Raw genomic sequence first — 19,038 nt, forward strand, 5'->3', positions numbered from 1 at the left:
GAACAGAGCTGTTTCCACAGTTTACTACAACACGCTTGTAAGATTTTAATGTGGCTGTTTTCCTGTTTGGGTTTTATGCTTATTGCCTTTAATGTATTTATATTTATTGCTCCCTCAGGTCCCCGAGGAATCCAAAGCAGAAGATCATCAAACGGGTCATTGGCCTGGAGGGAGACTTCATCAGGTAGGAAGAAGCTTCTTTTTTCTTTGCTGAAAATCCAACCGAGGCGTCGCAATTACAGCAGCAGCTACAGCGTTTCACATCAGATCTGTGCTGCGAGGGAGCGAACGTGTCGCCGCATCGTGCTGCAGTCGAGACATTCGCTTCACCAGACGAACTTCTAATCAGAGCAGCTGGCATCACCTCATGGTGAAAATAAATCACTAGCGTGTTCTCACGTGAGCACAAACTCTTCACTACATTTAGAAACAGACTTTTGTTGTCACCATATTTTTAGTCTTTATGATGACGGGACACGTCCTTCCTGCCAGTCTGAGACTCTCAGACTCTGATTATCTGCAGGTGGTCTACGCGTTGTAATTAAACGGACGTAACAGTAACGTTCCTCTATTTGAATAACTGTCACCTTTAGGTGTGTCTCTCTTTATGTGGGACTGCATAACATTTTAATGTCTTATCCTTCTGTCACACACACTGAGACAGTATCCCGTATTTCGATCGGCTCTTGTTTACAAAATAGTCTAATTAAAAAAGGTATTTAATCAGAGAGTGAAACATCTTTTTGCTAATCACTTTAACTCAGTGGAAAAACAGCATGCAGTGAAGGAGCAGAAGCCGTATCTTTACTGCCAGACACCCATCTGTTAGCCCACGGACAAAGCTGCTGAGAGTGAACTTCTTTGGGGAGGAGCAGGAGTGGACGCTGGGATGTCCAGCTGTGGCGAGGCCCACACAAAGCTTAAAGATACAGAGCATGCTCCTGCAAGGTAACCGCCGGAGATGGCAGGAGGCCCAGATAACAAACACAGGGCATAACCTAAAACTGGGAAGATCCACATGGGAGTCACAGGGTTGATACCTAAGGTAGACTAGGTCACTGATAGATAGAAAACAGTCCACTAACCAGTAATAAACAGGCTTCCTCCGTAGTGTCCAAGTGAAGTGTCTCTAAATGGTCCAGATAAAGGTAACAAAAACACCATGAAAGATAAAAGAATAATTATCAAAAAAAGAACAAAATCCTTCTGACCAGCCAATGATGGCACCTCCCCTTCTCCGAAACACCATGTACCCCCCAGTGTGCCACCCCCAGAGGACCTGTCTTTTATTTCTGTTCATATTTTCATTTTCATTCATTCATTTCTTTTCTCTCTTTCCCTCCTCCTCCTCCTTCCTCTCAGTATTATTTTAGTTATTCTCAGTGTTAGTAGAAGTAGTTCAATTCAATTCAGTTTATTTACACAGCGCCAAATCACAACAGCAGTCGCCTCAAGGTGCTTTATATTGTGAGGTAGATCCTACAATAATACATACAGAGAAAAACCCAACAATCATATGACCCCCTATGAGCAGCACTTTGGCGACAGTGGGAAGGAAAAACTCCCTTTTAACAGGAAGAAACCTCCGGCAGAACCAGGCTCAAGGAGGGGCGGGGCCATCTGCTGTGATTGGTTGGGGTGAGAGAAGGAAGACAGAAGGAAGAAGCACCCTCACAAGTGTACGGTGTGAGGCTGGCCCATAGCGTGCCTCACCTCTTGTCTTATGAGAGCTGGGATAGGCTTGGATAAGCTCTTAAGAAAGTGGAAGTAAAAGGAAAGACAACAACATGAGGGTTGGTCCTTCAAAATAAAACAGGAAGTAAATCAAAGTTGGAGAACACAGGAGGCAAAAGAATAAATAAAATCCAAGAATGTGTGTTTAACCACACAAAGGACGAGTAAAGACCAAGGAAAATGGAAACAGAAGCAGATAACAGACAAACCATCACAAAGAGAGGTCGGCGATCCTGATCTGATCACCTTGGTGTTGGAGGAACTAACTTTTCCATCATCTGCTAACACAGCTGAAACTGTAAGACCACACTTTAAGAAAAAAGGTTTAAAATGCGTGTCGCGTGCTTCATGTGTTCCTGCCATAACATCAGAGTTGCATTCATTTCTCAGAAATTAAAAACAGCTGTGGGGAATCACAGGAGGTGGAAATTTTAATTGTTTTTGCAGTTTTCACCGACTTTTCCCTGATAACTCCTAGTTTAATGAAAAATGTAGGCAGACGCGAACTTGCCATTAATTTCATAACCGCTTCATTCTCATCTCTTTTCGTCGCCTCCAACTGAATAATGAAAACAAGCGAAATAAACGAATGTGCCAGCGTTCGTCAGATTCAGCCCAACTTAATGAGTCAGGGGTTACTGAGTGACATTTACAACAACTGAATGTGTCGCAATAACTCACAGAAAACATGGAAAAGTGTCTGAAAAGCTCTTATGAGTGGTATAAATCAGCACACGACTACGCCCCTTAAAACATGACTTTTTCCTGCTTTTTGTGATGATTAAAAGTGAAATAATACAGAGAGACATTTAAGCCATAAATTAAATTATTTATGTTTGCAGTCAAAGACTTTCTTCTAATTCTGTGATGTTTTTGCACATATATTTACCTCCACAGGAACGGTTTTCTATATTTCAACATAAATCACCTCAAACTAAAAAGTTGTGAATTTCATATTGATGATAAAAGTCTTGCAAGGTGCTTTATGTAATATTTGAGACACTCCAACATGAGGAAGAACTGGGTCCGGCTCAAGCAAGGGCAGAAGGATGCGAAATAAGGAACCTCGACTGGAGTTTGGGGGGAAAGAGAGGAAGGAGGAGCATGGAGAGACCACAAAGAACAAACACGATGCAAGATGGCAATAACATACAGTCTGTTTGTGATAGTACAACAATTAATGGATATTGTTCACCAAAAATTGCAAGTCTGTTGCCATCTGTGGAAAATCTATTATTGTCTACATCAGAAAGGCACAGTAAAAATTCAGAATCGAGCCAGAACATCATAGATCGTAGCTTTGAAACTCAAACTCAGAACTTCCTCCACAAATCATCATGTCGTAGCTGCAGAATCGGATTTAACTGAAATATGATATAGATGCTCAGCAACATTGCTGTTAGATAGCAACATAACCATACCATACTGGAATACAACCAGTTGCCAATAGCTGGATCGAGTTCCACAGACTGACTCAGATTGATTGCAACCTGCTGGAAATCTGAGTTTATGAGTTAGACAGCAGTAAATTGCAATCCTTTGCCAAAATGCTACGTCCAGGTGAGCAGAATCAACTTTTGGGGGGATTTGAAGCCTAATCTTGAAAGTAGAGATAGTGTCTGTCTCCTGAATCCAAACTGGAAGCTGGTTCCACAGAAGAGGGGCCTGAAAACTGAAGGCTCTGCCTCCCATTCTACTGTTAAATACTCTAGGAACAACAAGTAGGCCTGCAGAGCGAGAGCGAAGTGCTCTAATAGGGTGATATGGTACTACAAGGTCATTTAGGTATGATCATTGAATACTGTGTGAAAAGGATTCTTGATTTCATAGGGAGCCAGTGAAGAGAAGCTAACAGCCAATCAATACTGAAAGTAACACCTGTGTGAACCAAAGACAGGCTGAAATTTAAGACATTAGACTTGCTCGTTAATTCCACTGATGCTTGATTCTTCCCCCGGTTTGCCTCATGTGTAGTTGTTAGGGGCATGAACCCTGGACTTCAGTGAGACATCTTGCCTCTGGGTCTACAGAAAACTAAATACAAGAATAGAAAAATTAAAAGGAGGAAAAAAGTAGAATCAGAATCATGTGATGAATGAATCTTTGGGTTTTTTTGCTATTTATAGAAAACTTGAAAGGCTTCTAACACTTTATCCTGAACATCTCGTTCTCACGTTAGAGTTTCCTTCACATTTTTAAACATCCTGAACAAGCAGAGTCTCCAATCATCAATACTGTTGATAGAAAACACCTGCTCCTCCTCCTGGTGCAGCTTTTGTAAGTAAGTAAAGTAAGTAAAATTTTATTTATATAGCACATTTCTAGATAGACATCACAAAGTGCTTTACAGATATAACAGATTAAAAGACAAAAAACAAACAAAGTTAACAAAAAGCAATTTTAAAAAGATAAGTTTTTAGCTGTTTTTTAAAAGTAATCAATGAATCAACGGATCGTAGGTCCTGAGGAAGGGAGTTCCAAAGTCGAGCGGCCACAGTAGCACAAGCTCTATCACCCCTAGTTTTCAGTCTCGTATACTGAATGACAAGTAGGCCCTGACTACTCGACCTCAGAGACCTACTAGGGGCATAGGGCTGCAAAAGTTCAATAATATATGGTGGTGCTTGTTGTTGAAGAGCCTTAAAAGTTAAAACCAAAATCTTAAAATGGACTCTAGATTCGACAGGAAGCCAATGTAACTGCATAAGCAACGGTGTTATATGTGAATATTTAGAAGCTTTCATCAAAAGTCTTGCTGCAGCATTCTGAACGATCTGCAGACGCTCCAAAGAACCTTTGTTTAGACAAGTAAACAGGGAATTGCAATAGTCCAGTCGTGATGAAATAAAAGCATGAATAACAATCTCGAGTTCGGTATAGGATATTATAGAGCTCAATTTAGAGATATTTCTTAAATGATAAAAGCAGGACCGAACAAGAGATTTAACATGACTATCTAACGTAAGAGCAGGATCAAGGATAATCCCTAAGTTCCTGACAGATGGTTTTACAAACGCTGAAAGAGGACCAAGAGCATTTATTATACTGGGTCTATGTCTATCTGGGGCGCATAAGAGGACTTCGGTTTTATTTTCATTTAGTTGGAGGAAGTTTTCAGCCATCCAGCCTTTAATGGTTTCCAAGCACACATTTAAAAGCCGCAGCTTAGAAACCTCCTCCGGCTTAAAAGATATATAGAGTTGGATATCGTCCGCATAACAATGGTAAAAAAATATCCTCAAAAGGGCTCAGAATGTGCTGGAGAGGGAGTAAATAAACTAAAAACAGTAATGGCCCCAGCACAGAGCCTTGTGGCACACCAAAAGACAGAGATGCAGAAGATGATCTATACTTAGAAACTGCCACAGAGGAAAATCGGTCAGAGAGATACGAGGAGAACCATTTCAATGCAGTCCCAGAGACACCGACCCAGTATTTCAACCTGTTAAGTAAAATAAAATGGTCAACAGTATCAAAGGCCGCCGTAAGATCCAACATTAAGAGAACAGAACATTTACCTGCATCACTTTGTAACAGAATATCATTAGAAACTCTAAGAAGGGCTGTTTCGGTGGAATGGACTTTACGAAAGCCCGACTGAAATTTGTCGAAAATACTATAATTATCTAAGACTGCTGTAAGCTGCTTAGCCACGATCTTCTCTAGAATCTTAGCGATTACCGGAATTTTTGAAATTGGTCTATAATTGCTAGGGAGAGATGGGTCCAGCATAGGCTTTTTTAACAAAGGATGAATAACAGCAGTTTTAAAATAAGCAGGGACTATGCCTGAAGCCAAAGAGGTGTTAATTATAGTAAGAATGCAAGGACCAGTAGAGTAAAAGACATTTTTGAATAGTGATGCAGGTAACACATCAAGAGAGCAAGCGGATAATTTTGTTGCACTAACTATTTTTTCCAACTCTGGTAGTGAAACAGGTGAAAAACCTTCTAAAACAACAGGCCGAGCTGGCGTGGGAGCAGACAGCGCAGACGCTGAAAAAGACAAGTTTTTCCTTATGTTGCTAATTTTTTCTAAAAAGAAATCAAGAAAAGTTTCACAATCTTCAACAGAGGAGATAATGGCGGCAGGTGGAGCAGGAGTAATAATATTAGTAATAGTATCAAATAAAACTTTAGGATTACCTCTGCTCTTTGTAACCAACTGAGAAAAGTAAGCAGCCCTCGCAACTCTAATAGCACTGTTAAAGGAGGCTAAAAGATCCTTTAAATAGAGGAGATGAACATTTAAGTGCGTTTTCCTCCATAACCGCTCGGCTTTACGACAATTTCGTTTTATAAGACGAATGTTGTCATTTAACCAGGGTACAGACTTAGAAACAAGCACAGGTCTCATTTTAATCGGACAGATTTCATCTAAGATCGAAAGACAATGATAATTGAATAGATCTATAGAAAAATCAACATCGTTTTGTGGGGATAATGTTAAATTAAAAGCATCAGAGAACTTCTGTGCTGTGGAGGGGTTTATAGCACGGGAAATGACTGTCCGATGAACAGGAGACATAGGCTCGCAAAAAGACATATTAAAAAAGACACAATAATGGTCAGAGATAAAAATGTCCTTAGAACAAATAAAATCAATATTCAGACCCAAAGAAAAGACAAGGTCCAGTGTATGGCCTTTGTTGTGTGTGGGGCCAGATACATGTTGGATAAAATGAATTCATAATGCTGGTAAAACCCCTAGCAAAGGGTTCGGACTCATCATCGACATGTATATTAAAATCTCCCACAAGAAGCAATTTAGACAACCTCATAGTAGAGGACAGAAAATCACTAAACTCAGCTAAGAACGAGCTGTTTGGGCCAGGAGGGCGATAAACCAGTGCACAGTGAAAAGGATCCTTCTTTCCGATTTTGATGAGCTGCAGCTCAAAAGACAGAAAGTGTCCAACTTTCACTGGATGGCAGTCTAAACGGCTCCGATATGCCACCACGAGGCCTCCTCCACGACCAGATCCTCGAGGCTGGCTAATGACAGCGAAGCCGTTTGGGCACATTTCAATAGTAGACGAATAATCCGAACCCCGTTGCCAGGTCTCAGTCAAAAACAGGAAGTCCAGATTTTTAGAAACAATAAAATCGTTAAGCACAAACGATTTATTCGCCAAAGATCGGGCATTAAAGAGCGCCATAGACAGCGGGGTGAAAACATTGTTGTTGGTAGAAGCTCGAGTTTCTCGAGCTAAAGGGCGTAAATTCCCGAGATCAGAGCCTTCATGTTCATATATTCCACTCACCGAGGGGATAAAAAACCAGTCAGCAGAAGAGTCTGGATGAACCCTTCTGAGATAACACGACCTCGGAGAGCCAGGCCCCCTCTATCCAAGTGGGGCCTTGGGAGACGGGTTCCTCTCCATATAGCTGTCATGTGCATAGGCAACAGAAAACGCCCAACATCGCTTTCTAATCAGCCCCCGCCGCCAAAGGAGCCTAAACTTCACCTGGCTGCCTGATCTCTTTCCTCTTCTTCTCCGTAGTCTACGGGGAACGCTGAAAGCGCTGGCCGAAGATTCAGTCACAGGCAGAGGGTGGAAGGTACCAGAGGAATGCGGGAAAAAGTGTGGAGAATGGAAAGTCCCACAAAAGGAAGAGGAAAAAACATCTTTGGCCGTCATTGACGAACGGATGGATAATAGCGTCAGACGGTCGTAGACCAATGCAGCCAGAACATCATTAAAACAGTTAAAAAACAGCAGAGTAGAGAGAAAAAACACAACAATAGAGCGAAAACGGCTACACCCGACAGCGGCAAAGCCAAACACAGGCGCCATCATGCCGGAGGTGATGGCCGGAGAAGACCATGTGGCCTGACAGAAGTGGACTGAAACTGACTTTACTCCTACACAGCACCCATGCTATCTTGCATAGATGGAGCGCTTTAGGTTGAAGTTGTAAAATGTTGCTTTTTTTGTTTCTTTCTTTGTTTTTTGTTGCCTTTTGCTGTCATCATGCCTTTTGCTGTCAAGAACATCATCTCTGTAGTGTACGCGGGGAGTAAATCCTCTCCCATCGGCAGAGTTTTTGCTCCTCTGTCAGTCCCAGAAGACGCCAACGTCTCTGCGACGACACTTTCAGACTGACTCACAAAAGATCAGGTCCATCCTGTCGCTGTGGCGGGTGTTTGATGGACAGGAGAGGGGATAACTGTGGATGTCTGTGACATTGTTGATTCATCAACCTCGGGCTTCAGATGAAGAATCAAAGTGTTTATACATTAAAACTGATTTTTGTCAGTTGTCATCAGAACTCTTTGTCTCCCAGAAAAGCATAAAGTCCAGAGCCGGCTGCTCCTCCTTTGTCTCTTTGGTTTCATCCAGTTTGCTCCTCTCTGCCCTCCGTTACTTCCTGAAACTCTGAAAGTCTTTATAAAAATCCTCACCCATTTCAGAGTTTTCCTGACTTTGTCGGCTCTAAATCTTTTCTTCATGGAGTATTTTCCACCATTCCAGGATCTCTTCCTGTTTTGTTTTCTCCAGACTTTTTGGCCTCAGTATTTCTCTCCACGTCTTCATTGAATATTCGCTCTCATCAGCCACCTGCCTTACATCAGCTCAATCTTCAGCCTCTGAGTTTCCAGGATATATTTTTTAATGCATGAAATTGCTTTACGTAGTGGACGTGAAGCGATACGTTCATATATTCACCAGCTTATTGTCAGACACACTTTATCTGACACCATTTGTGGAGGCCAGTTGCACCCTCTGTTTGACCACTCGTTTGACGATGGCCTGTGGTCACACAGCTGCGTGCCTCAGCTGTGTTTGAACAGCCAGGCTTGCTATTCAAAGAAGTTATCACAACCGGAAAAAACGATGTCCTGAAACTGTGAGAAAATGAACCAAGCGGATAACAAGAAAAAACCCTTCTGGCATGAGTGTTGCGTTGGTGTTAAAACGGCGGGCGCCACGGTTCGTGCAGTTCGTGGTTAAGACACCTCAGGAAGTGACGGGAACACGGGAGTTCTGACACTCGGGGACAAACTCATGGTGCACGACCCTGTGAATGTGGACTACGAGCACTCTCGCTGCCTGATACTCGGATGCTGCAGACTCTTCCACTAAGCTTGTGAGCCGTAGCTTTCATCAGCAGCGATTTAAAGGAGAACCATGCCCTGATTCATCTATGAAGGTTCTCAATCATCCAGGTGATCGAAGTCTAAGGAGCTTGGAAAGAAAAGTGTGCAGATGTGTTTCTTAACAAGCTCCTTACACACAGATTCAAACTGAGCAGCATTTCAGCTTTTTTATACATCAGATCACAGGATCAACCCTTTTTTTAAAGTTTTTCAAGCATCCTTCAGCTTTTACGCATTTATCCAGCCATGTGCACACCGGCTGAAGGCTGCGTCATTCCACGAGTGTGTTTCTAGTTCCCAGGTTGTAAATTTCTTCTGGATTCTTGTCAGCCTAGCAAAGTCAAACCAGAGAAAAACCAGAACTTTGATTGATTGATTGATTTCTGGAGAAATTTGTTCTTTCTTCTTTTTCTCCATCCATCCATCTTCTTCTACTTCCTTAATTCAGGGTCGTGGGGGCTGGAGCCTATCAGCTTGCGCCCTGGACAGGTCGCCAGTCTGTTGCAGGGTTTCCTCTCCCATTAACCGTCTCACATTATGATTCATGGGTAGACACACTACTCACCAACACTTTGTACACTGTTTAACTTTTTAAACTGCGTCATTCAGGTATGTGGCTGGTATGTGAGGCTGTTTCACGGCCTGCTGGACCTTTACTTCCCATCGTTCACCTCCTCTCTTTTACATTTCGAGCCTCAATGTTCAACATTTTCTTTTCTTTTCTTTTTCTTTAGATTAAAGTGTTTGTCTACAAGATGCATCACTTTATTGCATTGACTATAAAGCGGCTCCCGCTGATAATGGGAGCAGAATTGTTGGCATCATGTGTTGTGCTGCATTTACCAGGAGGCTGAACGCATTAGAGAAAAGGATTTTGGTGCAGCACACCATGAAACTAACATGTCAGAGTGCTGAGATCAGTGTCGAGCTTTTTTTTCTCTTTCTTGCCTCAAACTGAAACTAGTCGTGTACAGCAAGGACCCAACAAGCAGATGGGATCACAGCAAAGGCTTACCAGAAACTCGTGTGATGCCAGTCGACTCGAGCATGTACACACATCAGATAAACAGTGGAGGCTTACGAGTCTCAAGCAGCTCTGCAAAATTAAAATGTGGAAAGATGTACGAGTCAGTTGGATCATTTATAAATCCGAGCTCGTGCGTGTAGTCGACCGCTTGCCTGTGATACGTAAAATGTCAGGTTGGAGTTTAAACTTCCTCTTAGTGCTCGTGGTTCTTTACACCTCAGGTACTCCCAGCCCAAGCAGCCATCACGTTACGTAGTGCAGTAAAACCCAGTCTCCCTCACAGGGTTGCTTCATGTCATTGAGATTTGCAGCATTTATTCATGCACGGCTCTCTGAGCTCTGCAGCAGCTCGATTCTTTCCTTTTTCAGCCGTTCTGTTGATGACCCGCTTTGGTCCAAGCTTCAGCTGTGGGACTGACGGGTTGGAGGAAACCTTTTGGTGCATTATGGACACAAATCTGCTATTTAAATCAGATCGAATTGTCCTGGTGCTACATTAAGTCTTGAAATTGCACCACTGAACCAATGTAAAGAACACGTGAAAGTTAGGCTGCAGATTGCTATTTATATATTCTTGTATGAGTGCACTGTGTGTGTGTGTGTGTGTGTGTGTGTGTGTGTGTGTGTGTGTGTGTGTGTGTGTGTGTGTGTGTGTGTGTGTGTGTGAGAGACTGAGTCATGCTCTTTTTCCTGGATATCCTTCAGGAGGAAGTGGGAGCTGTTCTCAGCCCTGTTACGCAACGTTCTCGTGAGGAAATGAGCTCCACAGTTCAGTTAATGAGACACAGCAGGGGAACAGAGCAGCCCCGGCTACTGGCTCTAATACAGCAACTTCCTAAACATCACCGTCTGAACGTTAGACGGCCTTTTATTTATTACCGAGAGCATCGTGTCCCCAGACATTCTCTGTGGCCATTAGCATCACTGTCTTTATTTTTAACCTGTAAATTCAAAGAAAAGAAACTTTGGCAAACTCTCAAATCATGAAACCTTTGGCTGAGTTTATTTTCATCGACATAGGGACATGACACCGACTTGGACTGGTTTTGACAGCCCATAGTAACCATACTATGGAAAGTCTACTACCTCGTGAAGCAAATCTTCTTGGGATTGACCAGCCTTGTTTGGAGCTGTCTCATGCAGTGTAAATGGACTAGCTCTTCTACAGCACTTTTATACCCTACAGGCTTACAATTAAGAACTGACAGACATAAGAAGTTTGAAGGACTGCTAGAGGCCAACATATTCGCTTCTGATGCAGTTTAAGCAACAAAATTTCTTGGTCAGGTTTGCCCAACAAAGATATGTGGTTCAAACCGTGTGGTTTAGGCAGCAAAGGCATTAAAAGCATTAAAACCGCCTGTTAGATTGAGCTGGTTTGGTTTAAACCACAGCTGGGCTTCAGTCTTACGTGGGTTCATTATTATTTACTCTTAGCTGCTTTTTATTGTGTTTTCACCAACTGTGGGTTGGGTCTGATTAGAAATGGGCCTTTCTTATAAGCTTTGTCACACGATAAAAACCGCTGCCATGCTGTTATTAATTACACCTTTAATTTTTTTTCTTATGCCATGAAGTCTTTCAATAAAAACTGCAGTTACACTGAGTCAGTGCACAAACAGTTGGAGCAGTTTCCTCCTCTTGATGATTCACTGCTGAATTATCTTTAAAGTTTATGTCTTGAGACAGTTGGCCTATTCTTAGTTCTCCTTCAAATGGACTCGGTCAAATTTCCGCCCCCACGCCTGTCAATCACCTTGACGAGCTGTCATCTGCTCTGAAGCCGAGGCCAGCAGAGTCCATTAAGCCTCCACATTAGCTGAAGAATGAGACAAGCAATGCAATTAAACACCAACACTGCTCCACTGGGCTATTTTTTTCTGTCCTTCCTCTGATACTCGGAAAAGCAGCAGAGCCAATGGTAAATAGGTAAACAGCCCCCCCCCCTTTTTTTCCCAATAAAAATGCACATAAAGATGTCTCATGGTCCCAGTAATGATAAGATTTTATGTCTCATTTTTATATTTCTTCATGTTTTTGCTTTGTCTTTGCACATCACAGTATTTTAGAGAAGGTTTGACCAAAGAGAGCTAAAATTACGCCCCAAAATGTGCTCGTATTACACCAATTTATCTGTTGTTTATTTAATTTTTTTACTGCTCACCTGGGCTCAGGTGCAGCAGCCTAAGCAGAGCAGCCCAGACTTGCCTCTTCCCAGTCACCTCCGCCAGCTTATCCACAGCAACACCGAGGCGTTACCAGGTCAGCCGAGAGACATAATCTGTCAAGTGTGTCCTGTGCCAACCCCAGGACCACCTCCTAACTCGACATGCCCAAACCACCACCAGAGCTGGCTCCACTGTAGCATCTCTACTCTGAGTCTCTCCCAAATGATTGAACTCCTTGTTAAGATGTATGTGTCCTACTGCGCAAGTGTCCAGTGGGGGTGGGGCATGGCTACGCGCAGGCGGGAAAGGGGGTGGAGAAGTTTGGAGGGTCCGTTTTTTCTGTGGTTGTACAAAAGAAGGCGACCATTAAAGTTGGAGTTACTATGCCAGTTGTGTGATTATTGGAGTACCACTCCTCACCCCGTCTCTAAGGAGAGCCCAGCTACCCTTCAGAGGAAGCTGATTTGCGCCAATTCAATCTCTGTTGTAACTTTATCGCAGATTTTTGTTTGATAACAGCATTTTGGTTATTTTGTAAGTGATTTAAGTGTTAGCCACATGTTTAGTGAGAGCTGTTAATTATAGATTTAATTTTCTGCTAAAATTGAGCATTTAAAAGGTATTTCATTAGAAAACTGCGTTTCCCAGAATCCTTTGTGGTAGATGAAAGTTACTCAGGTTTTAGCTAGCAAGGAAAGTTTCGGGAAGCCATTATATGTTGCTCTGATGTCGAGCAGTTTATTTGTTGTACATTCCCCTTTTTGAAGCCTTATATAAAGACTCGTTTCTACAATTGATGTCCGATCCATTTTTTGGCTAAGTGGATTCGCCACAATAATCTCGTTCTTTCGGTCAGAGCTGAGTTGAGCACAGGTGAGGGTGGGGACATAGATCAACCGCTAAATCAACAACTTTGCTTTCACTCTCAGCTCTCGTCAGCACAACAGCCCGGCACAGCTTACGTATCGTTGCAGCCACTTCACCAATCCATCTGTCGATTTCTCGCTCCCCACAAGACCCAGAGATGCCTAAACTCCTCCACCCAGAGTGGGCACTCCACCCATTTGCAGTTGAGAACCAGGCCTCAGACTTGGAGGTGCTAATTCTCATTCATGCCGCTTCACACTCAACTGCTACCCACTCCAGTGCGATCTAGAGGCCACCACCTGATGAAGCCAACAGAACCAACATTGAGGCAGTTAAACAGCTGCTTGGTCCCTGGAGTGAATGATTCACCCTGGGTCCCTAAAGGCTCTGGATGTTGTCGGCTGTCTTGGTTGACACGCCGCTACAACATTGCGTGGAGATCTGGGATGGTGGTTCCCATCTTTAAGAAGGGAGACCAGTTGGACCTTCCCAGATCCCCTTGTAGTGGGGGGATCCAAACGAGGGTTTATTTGATTTTAGATTTATTTTGGTTCAACTTTCAGCCCCTGTCAGGGGCGGAGCGTGGGGGTGGCTTACGGGGCTTAAGCCCGGGTTGTTTTGTCAGAAGCCCGGGGTATTTTGGAGTGTAATTTTTTCATAGTTAGAGGCCTGGCTGACAACTGTATAAAACAAAAAGTACACACAATATTCGAAGCACATAGTGCACACTGTGGGAATTTACGACTGTGCATGAATCCCCCCCTGATATTGGTATGATCCAAGCTCAGGCACTAAGCGACTGAGCGAGGGGGCGGGGCAGCTGCTACCTGTGAGTGCACTGTTGGAGAGACGGAGCCAGCCATACTAAGGAGAGCTTAAGTTTGACCAGGTACCAAAGCAAATCATTCGTACCGTATAAATAATGTAAATATGACGGTGAATCACGAAAGATTGATATGAAACTGATCACTTGACCAATATTATTTTACTTGCTCTTCAAGTGAATCAACAAATGGCGAAATGAAAAGCCGAACAAATGCTATTTTTTAGAGAGTCTTAGCTTACGTGTGTTTATTTCATATTTTCAGTTCTTACCCTCCCCGACTAATTCGGTTTCAGTTATGTACTGAAATATAAGAATGGACATTCGAGGGTTCTTTCAAAGAAAAAACTCAGGTAAATGTTATTTTATATATTATGCTTTGTATGTTGTTCAGTATATTTCTATGCAAAACAAGAGGGATTTCAGTACACAGCAGGATATTCACATTTGTAACCAGATATTTACACTTTAGGGAGAAAACATAAAACATTTTTACTGTACAACATCAATTTAGAGTAAACTTTTGTTTTAGATAAATATTGAAATATATTTTGAATTAGTTAAATGTCAGAATAAAGAGAGACAGAGCTGTCTATTTTTTATCACTTTCATTAAATTTAGGAGTACATGTACACTAAGTTTATTGTTAATTAATAAGAAAACTCCAGACGATTCCATTCTGAGCTGAAGAAGCTTCTGATAGGTTAGTAGAGTCCATGTGAGTAAACTGGTGGCACAGCTGTGGATGCATATAAGGCAAAACACAGAGCCTTCTTCTTTGAAATGGGAAAATCAAGAGATGTCAACCAAAACACCAGGAAAAGAACTGTGGAGCTCCATAAGTGTGGCTCAGTTTGAATACAATTTGGTGCCATTTGCAATTAAAAAACACAGACAGTTTCTCTCTTTACTCTTAAAGTTAACAAATATGTTTTTTATATTTATCAATCTAAAAAAATAAACATTTAGTCTGATTTGATGTTACAATTAAAAAAGTGTTTGTTTTGATCTGAAGAGTTTGTAAATATCTGGTTTCAACTGTATATTTGATGATTGTCAGCACAAAGAGAGAGAGAGAGGAGCAGAGATTGAGATGGAGAATGAGGACAGAACAGAGATGAACAAGAGCAGGTGAGACACACATGTTAGTCAAATGGTTGCTTACTAAAAGTATCACCGTATCATAGGTACTCATGTATCTCGTACCTAGTGTTTCTTTTTAGGTTTGCTATTTTTCAAATTCTATATTTATTAAGTTCTGCAGGCTTGTTTGCACAACAAGGCTAAATAATTATATAAACTTTTCTCAATCTAAATATTGGACTTTGGTAGAATTAAATAAATAAGTGTAGTGCAGGTCTATGATGATTTTTAGTGCTACTATCATCTGGTTCTGATTGTGGTTATGTCTTGGTTAAGTCCCCCCCCCCCCCCCCCCCTCAAAAAAAAAAAAAAAATCCCACATGCATACTACCCTTTAGGGCTAAGCCCCGGGTGTTTCAAATGTCTGGCTCCTCCTCTGGCCCCTGTTAATTAAAGTAATCTTAAGAGGTTTGTTTATGGTTAATAATTATTTTATTATTTCTTTGAAGATGAGTTTTCTGCAGGTAGGGCAATGCTGAATTTTGAAAGTTCCTCCCCCAACATGATGGGAATTTATTATGGCTTTCTTATCTTTTGGAAAATTGCTGCAGGACTCCTCAATGAGAGCTTATAATGTGCTTGTGTTTCTTAATTTACTCCTGTTAAAGGACCATGGTATACCACTACTGATGATAACAGAGATATCGGTGTGAATGAGCCTCCTCCTGTTATTAAAATTAGAATTTCATGTCTGGTTTCTGAACACCAAGATCCAGACGGCCAAAATTGAAAAGCTGGAAAAGTCCACATTAAGTCGCCACCTAGAGTCAAGAAGTTTATGTTGTTCATGAGAAGAGAAGATCGGGTGGAGCATCGTAGCACCAAAGCTAATGAATTATTTACTTACCCCGATCACGAGCACGAGTATTGACTGAACAGAATGAGATCCATGGTGTTTAAAACATTTGAGGTGATTTGATAGGATAGGATGCCTCCTGTTTCAGCATAGGAAGAGACCAGGATACACATTTGATTGGATGGAAAAATAATGGCACTTAAACCTACAATGTGGCATCTGCTTTAAAATGGACAGACAGCTATGAAGCATGTTACAAATGTAAAAGGTGGTCAGTAAAGTCTCATTTTTGAGCTTCTACTTCAGCATTTTGACCAACACCATGTTCGTGATTGGTTCTCTGTCAGAGTAAAGCCAATCTCACCATTCTGCACTTCCTGCAACAAGGACAGTGAGCATGGTGACTTTTAGTTGTAAATTTGCCCTTTAACCTCGAGTGTCTTCCAAACATATGAGGGTGTTGGTTGTTTGGTCCATAAAGGTTCATCTGCTGTTTAAACTGCTGAAGGACTCGTGAGCTTTCTATGTGCAAATGAAAGACTTCTTTCCCGTATGAAGACATTATTTAAGGTGTTATTGTGTGAATCGCTTGGTTGGAGCTGGAGCGACTCTTCATGTCAGTGCTTCCTGCTGGAAGGAGACCTTTAAAGCTTTAACAGACAAATAAACTTTATTGATGTGCTGCTATTAATTCAGATCCGCCGATTCTCCTGCAGCAGGCCACAGGTCGCACTTTGTGTGTCCTGACAGCACCAACGGGAGATTTACGAGCAGCGTGGGCTGTTCGGGGGCGAGTCTGTGAAGCTGTTGTTTCTATGTGGCGGGCGTTTCTGGGCTCAGCTGTGATTCATGCTGACCTGATAGGGTGGTACGGGCTGAGCGTCATCAGCGCCACCTCTGATATGAAACCCATCACAGGCTGGTTAATTATTCATCCCATCACCAGCAGGTGACCTGTAATTTGCACAGAGGCGTCTGACTCCAACAGCTGCCAGGTTGAATCACATGACGATGGCGTGTTATGATACGTGAACGCGGCGGTACGATCTGCCACTTCCTCTCAGTGTCTGGCGCGCTGCTGCAGGGTCTCGCTATGGTGTTTGCTGGTTGCCAGGCTGGCGCGTGCTGCCTGTCAGAGCGCGGTCGCTTTCTGTGTCACAGTTAGCTGATGTGACCTGATGCATCATGTGGGTGCTGCATGTGTGATGTTACCATCTGAATCAGGAGATGGAGATGATATACACGCTGGATGATTTTAGCAGTACTGTGCAGTACGACAGTTTGAGAAGTCTGCCAAAACCTTTGATCGATACTCTGATCATCACACGAGCTAAAGATCGTCCTCTTTTGTGTTTACGCTGATTCATTTTAATTCTTCGTCGACAGCTTTACTTTATTTGGTACATTAAACAGCCAATCACATGGCAGCAACCTCAAAGCAGATGGACTGCAGCAGCAGAAGACCACACTGAGACCGCTGCTGTCGGCTAAGAACAGGAAACAGGAAACAGTTCACACGATCCCATAATGGAAACACGTTGCGTGCGAGCTTCAGATAGTAGGAGCAGAGTTTGGTTTAAACAGCATGAAAGCTTGGCTCCATCCTGCCCCTCGTCAACAGGTCAGGCTGCTGCTGGTGTGATGGTGTGGGGATATCTTCCTGGTACACACCGGGGCGCTCAGAACTCCACAGCCTACCCGAGTGTTGTTGCTGACCATGTGCATCCCTCCTCCTCCTTCTGATGGATAACACACCGCGCCGCAGACTATCTTGTGCATAGAACATAACGATGAGTTCCCTGTACCCACATTACTTCCACAGGCACAGATCTCAGTCCAGTAGAGCAGCGGTCCCCAACCCCTGGGCCAAAGACCGGTACTGGTCCGTGAGTTGTTTGGTACCGAGTTGAGGCTCGGGTGTGAAATTTTAGTTTTTCAGGGTTTTTATCGTTAACTCAGTTTCCCTGGGTCTTTTCCCGTGTGTTATGAATAAATCTTATAATAATCTCACCTTAAAGGTCGGTCCGTGAAAACATTGTTGGACATAAACCGGCAAAAAAGGTTGGTGACCGCTGCAGTAGAACGCCTTTAAGATGTGATTTTATGGGAGATTTTCATTATCAGTGACTGTGTGACGTCATCACGGACCAAAATCTCTGAGGAATGCTTCCTTGTTGAATCTGCAACATCAAGAATTAAAGCAGCTCTGAAAGAGGAGAATCAACTGCAGAATGACAAAGGAGCTCAGCAACTTTGCTTTTATAATGAGAATGCAACGAGCTGAGAACTGCAGCGCAGACGAGTCACAGTCGTCGGTGCAGACGGACTCTGATAGGTCGAAATATGTTTGCAGTTATCAGCAAACCTTTGCCGGTCTGTCTGTGAGTAGAGACCGGTTCCAGCCAGCCAACCCGTGCTGTCACCTTGTAATCGGAAGTGGGCGCCCAGGTCGAGTACACCTGGGATAGGTCACCAGTGTATTGCAGTGCTAACAGAGAGAAACAACCATTTATGTTTACATAACATCTACAGTGAAGTTAGAATCGGTAAATATTCTGAAAGCACGTCTAATTATCAGTATTTATTTGTATGAAATATTGTTCAGAGCTGCATGAATTTAGCACCAGCTTTCAGAGTTCATATGTTTTTATCAGAAGTACTTCCAGAAAGAGCTAATCCTGTGTCTCTGGCAGCTTTAGTACTCGGTTTGATCTTTACACAGGACAGTTCAGGAATCCATACATGCTGAGACCCACCTGTAAATCTCTCAGTGCACATATTTCCATCCAATTATGCTGAGCCGTGTCTGTAGTGTCTGACAGCCGATGTCAGAAATCATAGAGCAGACACGCGGACTCGTTAGGAGGGAAAATTAGTGGAAAACTTTATTAGCACTGGAATTTCCCTGCATGAACAGATGGAGATGTAATGATCGTTATCGACGTGTCCGGTCCAAACACCTAATCATCTGAACTGGCCTTGAGGAGCGCAGGCAGCAGGTTTACCTGACCGTGTGGATCTCTCAGCAGCTGTCCACCTCGGCCTCATTAAACTCCTCCCAACCTCTGCTGTAACATCCATCAGCTGCTGTTAACACTGATGGAAGGAGGTGTGTGTGTGTGTGTCACAGTAAAAATGTGACTGTGTGTGAGTGGAACATCTCCCTCATCATCTTAGTGACGCACACCAGCCCTCTGTGGAGAAGAGCCGGTGAAAAATCCACTGCTGTGTTCACACAGTGATGATGAGGCAGTTTGTAGCATCTGGAAGCTCTTCGAGGCGTCTGTGGCGTCACTCTGCGCTCTTTTTGTCATTTCTCTGTGGATAAGTACATTTGGGGCGAGTGTGTCCCAGTTCAGCCCTCCGAAACAAGATCCTG

The 19,038-nt window shown here is 42.9% G+C and overlaps 1 protein-coding gene across 1 annotated transcript in view; it reads left to right on the top strand.

Moving 5' to 3' along the window:
• The window catches only part of immp2l (inner mitochondrial membrane peptidase subunit 2), a 202,566-nt gene that overhangs the window by 161,628 nt on the left and 21,900 nt on the right, over positions 1-19,038 (top strand). The window contains exon 4 of the mRNA XM_080874409.1: positions 119-184. Coding sequence (XP_080730535.1) covers positions 119-184 — 66 coding nt within the window. The remainder of the gene's footprint in view (positions 1-118; positions 185-19,038) is intronic.

Source organism: Rhamphochromis sp. 'chilingali', assembly GCF_963969265.1.
Source record: "Rhamphochromis sp. 'chilingali' genome assembly, chromosome: 2".
NCBI classification, from domain to species: Eukaryota; Metazoa; Chordata; class Actinopteri; order Cichliformes; family Cichlidae; genus Rhamphochromis; species Rhamphochromis sp. 'chilingali'.